Raw genomic sequence first — 14,369 nt, forward strand, 5'->3', positions numbered from 1 at the left:
TATAACATTCTATAATATTCTAGTAGTGGCCTTTTCCGCCAGTCAGCTTTGCTATATATGTATGTGTAAGTGTATACGCTATACGATATCATGACCGGTCTTGGGTTCCGACGCGAGAGCAACAGGAATGGAGTATGAATTAAGTTTTCGCGAGACCATACATCATCCCGGCCCTGCCGTGAAATTATTTTATTGGCTATGCGGACAAAGTTTTCTCTCTCTCCCTTTTCTTTCCTTTCGGGTCGCCACCAGCGGCGTAGCCACCACCGCCACCTGCACACCGCCACCTGACTGATGAATCTCAGATATACGGAGGTGTGGACCCGAGAGCGTTGCTAACTCGAGCCGAAGAATGTACAGCAGCGACATAGCACCACGAGACTCTCGGCTCTGTATATAATGGAATATAATATAATATAGCACGAAAGCACGGGCACGCGCTATTTATGCGCTCGGGGCAATAAAAAATAACGATGCGCCTAAGTGGATCGACGCGCGCTCCGAAAATGTTTGTTCGCACTGGAAAAGAGAGAGAGAGAAAGAGAGAGAAAAAGAGAGGCAGAGTGAAAGAGAGCAGTAGCAACACAATAAATAAATATGTAGCAGGCGGAGAGTACGTTTTCAGAAGCTTGTTGAATAGGTAATACATCAGCACCGGTCGTGCAGCCAGCACATAGTAGCTCCGAGTGTAAAGCACACACCCGTATTATCTCCTTTTCAGCCTCTCGTATACAGTATATAACGTATAATGTACATATATATATGAGCAAAAGTTTCGAGGGTTTATTTTTATCTTTTGCTTTAGTTGCGCCACTCGAGAGAGAGAGAGAGAGAGAGAGAGAGAAAGTCTATCTATCTCTCGCATGCTCCGCATGTACAGATTTCATTGGCACGCGGGTTACTGGCAAGTAAGTATGTGTGTTTAAGTGTACTTTTTGTAGCTGAGTTACAGCCGTAGTCGCGCGTAGCTCACTGGCACATTCGTCTGAAAGGGCGAGCGGGGCCACGAGGGAAGCGCCCTTTTCACCTGCATCTCACTCGTATGTACGTTATCGAAATAACGCTTTGAAAATTGCTTACATGCAAAGCGTGTAAGACATGTAACGAGATGCTTTGCATACGAGTCGAGCACATCGGAGCTAGAGAAAGATAGATAGAGAGGGGGGAATCAGTGAATCGGTGGGATGAGTAAGTCGTAGAAACGTCAACAGGCAGCCTCTGAATCAGCCTCGGCAGTGCAACGCTAATGTAGGACGCTAAGGGCTTGCAAGATCTGTCGCCTCTAGGCGGCCGCGCACTCGGGCGTGAATCACTATATAGCGAGAAAGAAAGAGAGAGAGAGAGCAAAAAGAAAGAGGGAAAAAGAAAGAACGAGCGCGTGTGTGTCATCAATCGACGGATGAATAGGGCCCCCGCTCCGACTACTAATATACGTATAGCGAGAGAAGAAGACGAATGCTCTCTCGTATAAGGTGCTGCTGCCGTTCGATGCGACGACGGTCAAGACAGTTGGACACTCGCGCGCGACCATGAGCAGTTGTACCGGCTGCATAAGATAGACAGCTATACGTAGCCATACATCGAGAGAAGATAATTATAGTAGTGACACCCAAGCCATGAGACTGTATCGGGCTCTGAGGACGCTGCTGCTGTTGCTCGGCTCGACGGGCCCGAGGTTGAGCCGGGGCAGCGCCATAAACGAGCACAGCGTCGCCCTGGTCAAGAGCTACGAGAACGACACGGTGCTGCTGCCCTGCCACGTCGAGGATCTCGGTCAGTAGTTCGCCCCTCCGGCCAGCCATACCGAGCCGTTGCCCCTCGTTGCCCCTCGCGCAGCTGCGGCTATCGCTCGTCTACTCTAGCCACTTTTTTTCAGCTCTAATCTACTTGCGCTTACCTAGCTTTATGCCCGACGAAATTTCGACCGAGCTGTGTAACACGCGCGATAACTCGAAAAGAGCACAAAAAAGGGCTTTGCACGCGTACCGCGTCTACATAGATATGTTGATGTGCATTTTTTTTCATACTCATTTAAACGAGTTTTTACGACGAAGCTGCTGCACCTGCTTGTGGTTGCGGTGAAACCGCAGAATTTTCTCTCGCTCTCTCTCTCTCTCTTTTTGCTCGCTCCATTTTTTTTGTTCGGCTTGTTTCGCTCTTCTCGCCCGCGGCTGCGTATCGTGTAACTCCGCTGCACACATTCACGGCGCACTCGCTTGTTTTCGAATATTATACGCATCGTCGTGTGTACCTGTATGCGTTTCGGGAAAATCGCGAGTGACGGACAAAGAGCAAAAGAGGGAGATGAAAGCGAGGCCTGAAACAACACGCTTACGATATATAGGTGCAACGCCCGCTGCCGCACTGATCGATGATTGCACCGAATGTCAACTAGCAGCAGCATCATCTCTCTCTCTCTCTCACTGCGTATAATAATATACAACGTACGTGTACAAGCTTCGTGTACGCAGTGATATATAAAGGTGGAGTGCGCGTCACGTATCGCGACGTTTCACACTGCTATGGAATTTCAATCGAGTTACACTGGTCGGATCGAAAATGCGAATCTACAGACGAGTATAACTATGTAGCATGGGCGGCAGTGCCTACCTAGATCGAATTACCACTGCACCTCGGTCACTCTCGTTTCGGTCGTGTACTCGTCACACTCGCACTCGGGCCGACGGTCGTTCGAGGAAAATATTCACCGCTGAGATTGAGCGAATTCGACATCGCGTGCCACTGCATGAATCTTCGCGGCTCGTGTGCTCTCGAATCGCTGCACTATACCGATCGCGCGCCGAGGAATTATGTGTAATCCCGCGCGCAGCTTCCCTAATGTACATGCAGAATCTTGATAGTCGAGCGCGGCGCAACTCTCGAGCCTCATTAACAACCTCCGCAGCAGTAGTAGCGAGTTGTGCAGTAAGTGCGGCAGCACACGCGTGTCTATACGGAGCTCGATAATCCGCAGTTATGGCTCCGAGGCATGTAATTGGGCCAACAAAGCTCGCTACGTAATAATTCTTCCCGCGGCGCGCAATCTGTAATGCGGCACACTCCGAGTGCGACTAAAGATCGAGAGCGCATTTTCGCAACTGTATTATCAAAAGTGCGTGCGAGTTCATTATGCGCGCTAATTCGAGTACGTCGAGTCTCGCTGCTGCTGCTGGCTTTTGCCGGCCCGAACGAAAAAAGGCAATTGAGAAAATACGCGCCACTGATCGGTCGAGTTCGCTCGCTATTTACACGCTAAGCCAGTGCACTGTGTGCGTCTGCTCTCATTAAAATTTCCCAGCCACTGTAATTACAGCTGAAATGTACTTTTTTGAAAAAACATTACTCCTGAAACTCGCACTGCAGCAGCGACGAGGAAAAAAGAAAAGCACGCGTACACGCGTACACTTTTTCATACTTTACAGCGAGATTCGTGAAATTTCAAAAATAAATATGAAAAAAAAGCAACAGGAAAATGACGAGAGGTTGAAATTCAACAGGCCTGCAGACCCGAGTGCGCTGGTATCGGGGCGGAGTGCTGCTGGCCGACAGCGAGGAGGAGCCGGGCGGTAGCGCCAACGCGTCCGAGTCCTCGTCTCGAGTCAAGATGTGGGGAAATCGCAGCCTCGAGATCGTCCAGGTGAGGCCCGAGGACAGCGGCGAGTACGTGTGTCAAGCCTCGCGCCCCGAGCCCTGGGGCCACGTCACACAAGTCCACCAGATCCAGGTCATGTGTGAGTACGTGTGTGTACGTCGCTGTGTACGCCAACTTCTGTCTCTTTTCCTTCCTCTCGTGTCGTAATATATGTCGCGCGCGAGCTTTTCCTTCTGTGTTTCTCTGAGTCGTAGAAAAGTAAGAAAAACACGTCGTTTTGTTGGTACTCGAGAAGACGGTGTAAGAGAGCGAGTGGGCGAGTGAGAGAGTCGCGAGTGTAAATGCAGTGGCAGTAGCGTCGGTGCTGCAGCATCTCTCCGACGCTCGAGAGAGAGAAAGATGCGGAACAAGTGGAGAATCCTCATTAGGTGAGAAACGAGTCAGTGCAGCTGCCGCGCGTTTAATTCCGACCAAGCCGAGATGCTTTTCCGCGCGAAAATACGCGAATGAATTTTTTGCGCGCGGTTTTTGATTCGAGGTTGTTGGTCGTGTTAGCACCATGTAATATAATAAATAGGGGATTGCGCGTCAAGTCGTAAAGAAGTCTTTGCGCGACCAAAAAATAACTGCGCTCTAACTCTCTCGGCTCCAACCAACAGCCAGCTTGGCTATAATATGAAAAAAATAATCGTTGGTTCGCACAGAAAGATCGACGCGCCAATTCCGTGCATCAAGAGCTGCAACGCAATGTGCAGTGTTTGCTATGTACTGCGAGCTTGCGCTGCTGCAGCTGCCTTCGGACAATCACGGACTAATGAAGCAATCCCCGTCTAAGAATCGGTCGGTAATTGTCAATCAGGCTCATTGAATGCCGAGCGCGCGTAATTGCAGCGCCACCCCAGCCGAAACACGCCAAGACTTTTTCCTCTTGTTTTATTTTTTCTTTCAATCGCTCGGCGCAATAAGACTCGGGCAGAGGTCGAAATATGTATCAGGTGCGTATAGGAGGAAGGCTGTACAAGGCGATATTTGCATATTTCGAGCGAGTTATTCGAGCATGGATGCATATGTGTGCTTTATGCAAGTGCTGCTACATGCGCGTGGCCAGTATTTGGTAAAGGGAACTCGTGTTGCTGCTGCTGCTGCTCCGAAGCGCGCGTATTGACTCGTGCCTTCGAGAACCTGTACCTGGCGCGCGTATGTGCACACAGACAAATTAGTCACGTAGTTATGTACGACGATATACAAGTTGGTGTGTGTACTGTACATAGGAGGAGGAGGAGGAGGAGGGGGAGGCACGCACCGCTATGATTTCAGCCGGGACTCGAGAACCCTCGGCTCGTTCGCCAAGCTCTACGCAATATGTGGCATGTGCATACAAAATATATAGACTACACATAGCTATCCAGCATCCTGCAGATACTCGATCGTGCCCGTGCCCATGTCTATATGTGCCACGATCGAGACGCACCAAAGCAGCGCCAGCGACTCGACTCGACTCCGAGTTATATATACGTGTAAGAGCTTTATACAGGCGAAACTTTTGTGTGCCGAGCATTTTCTCTCAGCTGAGAACTATATAGACGGGGAGTTTCAAAGTCGCTGGAAAAATATTATTTCTGCGCTGCGTATGTGCACGCTATTAGCTTGCGCTAAAAGATTTGCATTTGTGCAGCGAGACTTTAGTCGTGCGCTGGAAAGTGTACAGACATATATATTTGTATAGTGCAGCACTTTGTGTGTGCTTTACGCAAGTGTACATATACCTATAGGCCCCCTGCGCTTAGCCCCGTACACTACGTAAGTACGCCAGCAAGGATTTTTCATCTCGTTATTATATCAAGTCGCCAAGTTTAAAAGCAGTTTATTACATGGAGTAGCAGAGCTTTCGCTCATTGAAAATAGAGCCGGCATATTAGATTTTGCTCGCAGGTATCATCGTCGCAGCAGCAGCAGCTAGAGGGGATCTCTGGATGTGAAATTAATACTCTCCGATGAAAGAGCCGTGCACGGCCCGGCTAATCGTTAGATATATAATACGATATAGCTCCATTGAACGTACGGACATCTTTTCATCGAGTTCGCGCGTCATATTGCACGTAGCGCTTATACAGAGCTCAAAGAAGAAAAAAAGAAAAAAAGAAAAATAAATGCATACCAGCTGCAGTTGGACGCGTAAGAACGTTACGATACACGTGTATAGCTCTCGTACGACTCTGTAAACTACTGCAATCACGGTGTACGTAAGTAGCTCACTTATGCGCGAAGTGTACGCGTTATTGCAGGCAGCTATATACCCGCGCGTCCCATATATTTGCAATAATAGCCCATATATCGATATGCAGGACACAGGCGAGCAGCAGCCTGTTAGCGCGCGCGGGACGACCCTCTGACCCTTGGCTCGTATATACAGCCACCCACGTCGTATATACGTAGCGCGCGCACACGCACATCGTGCGGAACGAGCACTGTGAAGCGCGCGTTTGAAAGGTGGCGCGTGCCCTCCCTGCTGTCACGACCAACACGAGCTCGATGTTATGTACGCTATCACTGCACTCCGACGCTGCTGCTGCGCTCCTTGAGTCAGCGCGCCAACTCTATTAGCCGTCGTCTGTGTGCTACGCTCTTAATTGCATTTTCACGACATGCTCCGCTCCTTGAGTCTATGTACATACGAAATTATTACTATACAACAATAAACGAGGTCGCAATTGCAGATCCGGCCAGCAGTAAACCCGTGCCCGAGAGCGGCCAGGTCGAGGTTTCGCTGGGCGAGGAGGCCGTCCTCGAGTGCGAGACCCACGGGGTGCCCAAGCCCAGCCTCGCCTGGAAATTCCAGGGCGAGGAGTTGCCCGTCTTGACGTCCGGCCAGAAGCTCAAGATTCACGCGACCAATCGCAGCTTGGCCGGCCTTTACACGTGCGAGGCGAGCAACGGCATCGGCGAGCCCGCCGCGGCCAACATCGAGCTCAGGATAAAGCGTGAGTCGGCACCATCCCTTTTTTCTTTCTCTCTTTCTTTCTTTCTTGCTTCCTTCCTTCCTTCCTTCCTTTTTTCTTTCGTATAGTATACCTTCGACCGTGTGGATTGAAATTAATTTGCACACGCGCGGCTCCGGCGAGCACAACGTTTATTACGTTTATTATATATGAGCAACGACGAGAGCGACCTATATTTTTCTTGGGCGAATTTACTATCGGAAAGAAAAATGAAAATTAATCTCAAACGAAAGAAATCGATAAGAGCGCTTCGAGCTGATTTTCCAAGTAACAGGACTTCATTAACGTGCGATTTTTTTTTGTTGCCGATGAGACGTCCTCCAGCGCGAAACTTGATAATTTCAAAGTTTTTTTTATTCTCTCTTCCAACGTCTTTCTCGCTCTCTCTCTCTCTCTCTTTCTCTCTCCCTCTCGAGTCAAAACATTGACTGGAATGCTCGAGATATACAAGAAATTACAATTTGTTAAAGGAGAATTAAAAAGACTCGTAATTTATATCGATTATAACGTTGGTCGGCGTACGAGTACGTACATAAGCGCGCGTGGACAGGAAGCGAATAATAAAAAGGGACAAAGAATTAATAACGCTTATGATTTGCGGGTGGTCAAATCTCGGCTCTCGATTCTCCTTCTCGGAACACGACTGTATCGCGACTGCAAAAAGATCATTTATCATGCAACATCAGTGCATATAGCGAAATTAACTCTCCTAGAGAATTGTACCGATTGTAAGACACAATAGACGTCTCGAACAATCGCGAGGCAAACAATTAAAATTAATAATGCAAATTTCTGTTGATGTAAAATCTGGACGGGGGCTTTTTGTTTGTGCTTGCGCACGCATACACACACAGACAAGCCGGAGGTGAGGTCGAAGTCGGCGTGGCTGCACACGGCGCCGGGCATCCGGGCCCAGCTGGACTGCCGGGTGACCTCGTGGCCGGAGGCGCGTCTCGACTGGCTGCTCGACGGCGAGCCATTGGCGCGCTCGCAGCGTCTGCTGCGCTACAAGCAGGAGGCGGCCCAGGAGGACAACTCGCAGATCCACTCGCTGGTCATCAGGAGCGTACGGGCGCAGGACCTGGGCACCTACACGTGTCGGGCGACCAACGAGCTGGGCGCGGCCGAGGCGACGAGCGAGCTCTCGGGCCTGGCCAAGCCGCCGCTGCTGAAGCGCGAGCTGCGCGCCTCCTCCGCGAACAGCGTCAACTTCATCTGGGAGGTCGACAGCTACAGTCCCATAGTCGAGTACCAGTTCTGGTTCAGGCAGGTTGGTACACGCTGCTGCACTTGCTCATCCAGACTTCCTAATTCTCCTCGAAAACTTGGCGCGTATATAACGAACCTTTTTTTTCTCCGGGCCTAGTTGGGGCGCGAGATTAGCCGGTAAGGTATAGCGCCAGTGCCACGCGGGTTAACCGAGCTATGCAGCTGGAGAGATAAGACAGTGCAGTTTCGTCGGAGCTTATCGCGATCTCTTGTGCAGCCTAACGCGTTATAGTTCGTACGTACGACGACGTTATACACCTATAGTTTTCTCTCTCTCTCTCTCTCTCTCGCTACTCCGCAGCCGCTTTGTGTTGCGGCGTATTGATTTATCGGATCGGCTTTAGCCAGACCTTTCAACTTCGACGGCCGCAGCGCGAGCAAGTCGTAAGAGAGAGTATCAACACTGGCATACAGCGCCTTAGCTAGCTAGCTTCTACTCAGAGAGAGAGCCCAAGTGTGTATTAGCGCTGCCACTGCAACTTGGACAAAGAAATACCTCCTCCTCATCCTCCTCCTCCTCCTCTTCAGCAATTTATTATCGAGTCTTGGAGATACACCTTTGAATTTGCCAATCGTCGATTAATTACTTTCTGTGTAGGTCTTGGGTATAGAGCGAGCAAATCGCGACTCGTCGCCGTTTAAAGCTCATCGGAATCGAGACTATATATTCATATAAAAGCGTCGGATGAACGAGTCGCTTGGAATATTTACGCTTGCGAGCAGATATTTCAATGCGTTTATACACATGCACAGTAGGGTGGTTCGCTTTTGCAAAAATGTTCAAAATCGCGTATACGTCATGGCGATTCTGAAAGTTCAAGTCTTTACGAAAAAAAAGCCGGGTTCAGAACCTAAAAAAAGTGTCGGGAACCGGTGTCGATCGATTTTTGAAGTTTAAAAACGTGGTCCAAAATAGGAGCAAAATCGGTCAACCATTCAATTTATTTCAAACTGTGTTTCGAGAGTAAAAATAATATCGACAATACATTTTCTTACGTATTTTTGTCTGTAGAATCGAATGCCGTAGTCAGTTTTGCTCTACGACTTCGTTTTCATCGATAAAAATGTACTTTTTTGATTTTTTTTTTCGCTTAAAAATTCAAAAATCGACTTTACAACGTTTAAAAATGAACAGAAAAAATCTTCGAAAATTTTTGACACTACCAAAATTTAGGATTTTTTGTGACAAATCAAACGGTATAAATTAGTATATACTTTAAAATTATTTTCATTCATAAAAATGCAAATTTTCGATTTTTTTTGGCTGAATTTGACGAAAAATCTCGAAAACGCGCCTTTTTTGAGAGAAAGTGCTCTTCAAAAATCCCGCTGCAACATTTTTTTTGTATTTTTTACTGTAAAATTGAATGACGTTGTGATTTTGGTCCTAAAACATCGTTTTAGAAAAAAACGATTTTTTTTCGAAAACATATACTACAAAAGTATATACTATGTAATGCCAGAATAAACTCGGCGTTAAGCCGCGAGCGCGAAAACGACGGAAAGCCGCAGCGCGAGGCTCGCCGTGCGAGAGGCACGACGAGCAGACGACAGCAAGGTACACGCGGCCGACTGAGAACCGATAATCGATGCGAGCGAGACGCGACACTTCTGGTCCATGTACGCGCGCGAACAGTCGCAACGACCTTCCGCCTTGCTTTGACTTTCCGAGTGTGTGTTACTAAGAGCGATAGCCCGTGAGTGCCGTGTGATAGCGAACGAGCTCCGACGACCCCGTATTCGAGTACCCTCACCTGGCCTACAGACTTGTACCCGTAGACGACCCCGACTCGATCCTCCGCAACTTGGACTTGTGCACGAGTCCTCGCTGCGGTCACCGGTCACCGACGAGTAAGTTAACACACACACTACACATTGTAAATTGCGAGCGAGCGGCCCCACTATTGTTGTAACTTATTAAATTTAATATTTGATGAATAAATACCTAGTATATTTGCTAATTTTAACTTAATCAACGCGAGTCACTATTCATTTGCTACGCAACGATCCCTCGCATTAATAATTTCAGCCACTCGACGAGTAAGAGACTCATCGAGCCACGACACACCGGGGCGACCGCTGGACGAACTCAGCTCGTCGAGACAATAACTCGACGAGCACGTATTTATGTAAGTCGGATAACGTTTTGCTCGAGCTAGCCAGCTCATATTCGAGTCATTCCCGGTTACAAGTAATTTATACGGTTGGATTCGCCACAAAAAATCCTAAATTTTGGTAGTGTCAAAAATTTTCGAAGATTTTTTCTATTCATTTTTAAACGTTGCAAAGTCGATTTTTGGATTTTTAAGCGAAAAAAAAATCAAAAAAGTACATTTTTATCGATGAAAACGAAGTCGTAGAGCAAAACTGACTACGGCATTCGATTCTACAGACAAAAATACGTAAGAAAATGTATTGTCGATATTATTTTTACTCTCGAAACACAGTTTGAAATAAATTGAATGGTTGACCGATTTTGCTCCTATTTTGGACCACGTTTTTAAACTTCAAAAATCGATCGACACCGGTTCCCGACACTTTTTTTAGGTTCTGAACCCGGCTTTCTTTTCGTAAAGACTTGAACTTTCAGAATAGCCATGACGTATACGCGATTTTGAACATTTTTGCAAAAGCGAACCACCCTAATGCACAGGGCCGTAGCCAGAAAATTTTTTCGGGGGGGTTTACCCGGGTTACTTATGTAGCTTGGGTTACCATTAACAGAAGGTAAAATCCCAAATTTCGGGGGGGGTTCTGACACCCAAACCCCCCCGCTGGCTACGGCCTTGCACATGCACGCGTGTGCGAGCTGGCGATCGTCTGACTAATGTCTCTGATATATCATGCATTATTGATTATTTCATTAAGCGATGTACTACTCGCAAGCACTAGCATAGGAAGCCAACAGTCGAGCTACATATTTCATGCATCGAAAATGAAATAATAAAATAAAAGTATACTTATAACGCCGGGGCAATCGAGCTTCTAGGCGCAAAAGAAAACTAGGCTAATTGGCGCGACTCGATCAAATTTACAGGGTCGAAGCGAATAACTCCGACACGTTATTGCATTATTATAAGACTCGGGATATACGCGCGTGTGAGTGCTTCATCACACGGACGGATAGACGCGATACGTATAGAGTAGGGCGCGATATCCGAGCTTCAAGAGGCGGCGGACAGACAGACGATCGCTATAATATTCAATAGCGAGGAAAGCGACTTAATAATGGACCAGTTCGTATACAGGCCGCGCCTACTGCACCTCGTGCTCGTCAATATATTCAACGGCTGTATAATTAATTCGATGCTTTGGCACCGCACTCGCACTCGCGTACACCTACTTGATGCTGATGTACCGCTGCATATTTCATCGCGGTCACGATATAGCTCGTCGAGAGCTTGCGAGCACTGTTGGGCCTTCCGAGAGAGAGAGAGCGAGACGAGCAAAAGGATCGAGTCGACCGATTCAAAAAGCTCCGGCTCGCCCGGATACGCAATGACTATTTCAGTGCCACCGAAATTTGACCGCCCAATCTCTATCCTGCGCGAATTGTTAAATTCTGCACGTTCTCTGGCCCGGAAGAGCGATTGTTTCATTCGTACGGAACTCTTGGCACTGGCGCCATTACGCTATATTTTCTAATCAATGAAGCAGCTATTCGTTTTAATGTTGTTTTACTTGTTGATCGCGTTGCAGTATAAAGGCACCGGCGAGGGTGACTCGTCGGCCGAGCACGTCTACGTGGGCCAAAGGTCGCTGGACAGTCGGGAGGACTGGCGCAGGCTCTTCATACCGAGCAGCAACGAGGCCGCCTCCGACGGGCCACTCTACGCGAGATCCTTCAATTTGACGGGCCTCCAGCCGTCTAGTCAGTACGAGGCTTTGGTGCTGGTTCGCAATCGATTCGGCTGGAGCAGCCCGTCCAAAGTGGTCAGATTCACCACCGACCTGTCGACGACCGGTAAGCTACTTTCGTTTTATTTATTTTTTTTTCATCTTTTTTCTTTAGAGCGCGCCGCAATTTCGTGGCGGTGCTGCGGCTGATATATCTCTCATATGCAAATCCCTTGACTTTTAATGACCGAATAACGATTGGACCCGCGTGTGACGACAACGGGGATGACTACTGCGCCTTGCTACGCTGCACTATCGATTTGCACTGTCCCTCATCTGAAATCCAGCGATAGAAGATGAGGATTACAAAATCGACGTAGATGGCCACGATAACATACCTTCAGGCAAGTTTTTTTCATACATCTCTCTCTCTCTCTCTTTTCTCTCTTGAAATTCTAATATAAAGGCATGTACTACTGGCCGGGCTGCAACAACGGCAGATAGCGGCAGCAGCACACGGAGGGAGAACATTTTTTGCCTAGCTCGCACGGCAAATTCTCGGCCTTTTTATTTCCGTCCAAATATATACATATATTCGGAAAATAGTTGGTACATACGTGCTGCAGTGATGGATTTGTGTCTCGTTTTCTTTTCTTCTTTTTTTTTTTAAACAGATATTTCTTCTACGAGCGGCGCGGGACTAAAAATTTATCTTTTTCACGTACATGCATAGGAGCGTCGAACAAAAAGAATAAGGAAAATCGAGAGGAAAAAAAAGAGCACGAGCATAAAAAGTCGGACTTTCATACATGGAATAATATTCCAGCACGTTCGACAGATGGATTTTACGTACATTTTTTCAATACAAGTAGCGATATTTTATTCCGTCGCAGAAAAAGTCGACGACTGAGACGACGACAACGACGACGACGACGACTCTTGTATGCTCGCCTTTGCTCTCGTCGATTTTTCTCGCGAAACACGCGTCGCGGCACGCACCGCCTTACCTTTTGTACTCGCGCGGCTTCGTACGTATAGATACGAGTATAGGTATATACGCATCGACAATTCGACATTTTTCTTGGCCGTGGCGGTGAAATCGTTTTTTACAGTCGTCGCGTTCCGAGATGGCGCAATTTCCACGAGGGTGCAGGCGCGCCTGGCCTACTTCCTTCGCGCGACCTACGCACAGCCATCGACGCCGCACAGCCTGTGTGTGTGTAGCAGTTATAGTTATGCACTCACCGTAAACGTTCGATTTCATGCATACACGCGCGCGTGTGCGATCTTATCGTGTATACGCTACCATCGCTCTATAAATACTGCGCGCCTATGTGCATGCGAGTCCCGAGAGACAGAGTGAGAAAGAGAGAGAGAGAACAAAAACTAAATAAAACTAGTCGATATATCGAAGCCTGCCGCAAGAGCTGTAGGCCGATTTTTTACCTTCTTCTATCTTTTTTGCTGTCGCTGTAAGATTATCGATGCGTTTCTCTTTCAGCAGCCGTCCAAGCGACGTCGGACTCGCAGAGATCCTCGGAATACGTCAACTCGACGGCACGTCTCTACTCAAAGTTTGCGACATTGACGCTGATCGTCATGGTCGTGGCATCCAGTTGAAACTCGAGCGAGCTTACGCGCGCGAGCTTCAGCCCTTTTTTATAATGAGATTGTTATAATAGGTGACGAGTGAGAGAGTGTGCAAGAGCTAATGTAATTTTTCAACGTGTGACTGAGATAAATATAATTTTGGGTATAAGTAATTAAACATAAAAAAAAATGAGAGCAGAATAGTAACGCAGATGTACCTAGCACTTTGCCGTTATAACGAGGGCGATCGTGATTGAAAGTCCGAATGAGACAGTCAATGGGCAAGCTGCATCGCGACGATCGAGTCATCGCAACTATTTCCTTCTCAAATGGAGAATTGATGGGAGATGAGCTACAAAAGGCTCGCCTGTCGAACTGCATTAATCATTCGCCAAAGCAATATAAATAAAATAAATCCACAGTGCTTCTGATAATCCAACTTTTTATTTTCATCGATCATGACATAACATGACATAATAATTTATAATTTTAAATTTTTATATTTTCATTATCGAATATAATCAACACTCCATGTTATATATAAGTTGTTGAGCTGTACGTATCATCCTTTGCCAAAATGGTGTTATAATATGCACAACATGAATCTTTCACACGCTTTTTTAATATTTTTTCCTAATCCCCAGAAATCGTTAGACGTAACGATATATATATTCATGTAAGTAGTACGAATCACTGGGTACGATAAACATTCATCGTCATTTTTTCTAAACATACTCGTGAGCGCATGAATACATAATCGTTTTTCGCTCTTCTGACAATGAGAGGCGAGAATTCAAATTTCATCGATTCGTTCAGTGCCATTACACAGATTCGCAAACTCTTGCGTCTCGTGAATTCCACAAAAAAAAACTGATTCATTTATTTATTTTATAATTCAGATTGACCATGTTTTTATAAGACATCAAAAAGTCGCACATCCAAAAGTAACGACGTATTCAACAATACAACACGTTACACGAAATATTCTAGGCTGACAGTCAAGAGTCGTTTTATAAATAAACTCGCAACCGCGCGAATGTATAGAGTCGTGCCTCTTGCCCTCCATAGAATTGGGTGCACTT

At 47.1% G+C, this 14,369-nt stretch overlaps 1 protein-coding gene across 1 annotated transcript; it reads left to right on the forward strand.

Annotated features, from left to right (window-relative positions):
• Window positions 1–1,616: 1,616 nt before the first annotated feature.
• LOC106648150 (Down syndrome cell adhesion molecule-like protein 1) lies at window positions 1,617–13,317 on the forward strand. Its single transcript, XM_014364832.1, has 7 exons — window positions 1,617–1,773; window positions 3,498–3,731; window positions 6,310–6,573; window positions 7,446–7,861; window positions 11,560–11,824; window positions 12,045–12,101; window positions 13,199–13,317. Exons 1-7 carry the CDS (start codon window positions 1,617–1,619, stop codon window positions 13,315–13,317), a joined length of 1,512 nt encoding a protein of 503 aa, XP_014220318.1.
• The last annotated feature ends 1,052 nt before the right edge of the window (window positions 13,318–14,369 follow it).

This window comes from Trichogramma pretiosum, unplaced genomic scaffold, assembly GCF_000599845.2.
Source record: "Trichogramma pretiosum strain Unisexual culture from Peru unplaced genomic scaffold, Tpre_2.0 scaffold24, whole genome shotgun sequence".
NCBI classification, from domain to species: domain Eukaryota; kingdom Metazoa; phylum Arthropoda; class Insecta; order Hymenoptera; family Trichogrammatidae; genus Trichogramma; species Trichogramma pretiosum.

What these genes read in the sequence shown, in the direction of transcription:
- LOC106648150 (XM_014364832.1), top strand. Translation starts at nt 1,617, where the DNA reads ATGAGACTGTATCGGGCTCTGAGGACGCTGCTGCTGTTGCTCGGCTCG. An exon ending in CATCGAGCTCAGGATAAAGC is followed by an intron (nt 6,574 to 7,445) that starts GTGAGTCGGCAC and finishes ATACACACACAG; the next exon opens with ACAAGCCGGAGGTGAGGTCG. An exon ending in CCACGATAACATACCTTCAG is followed by an intron (nt 12,102 to 13,198) that starts GCAAGTTTTTTT and finishes TTTCTCTTTCAG; the next exon opens with CAGCCGTCCAAGCGACGTCG.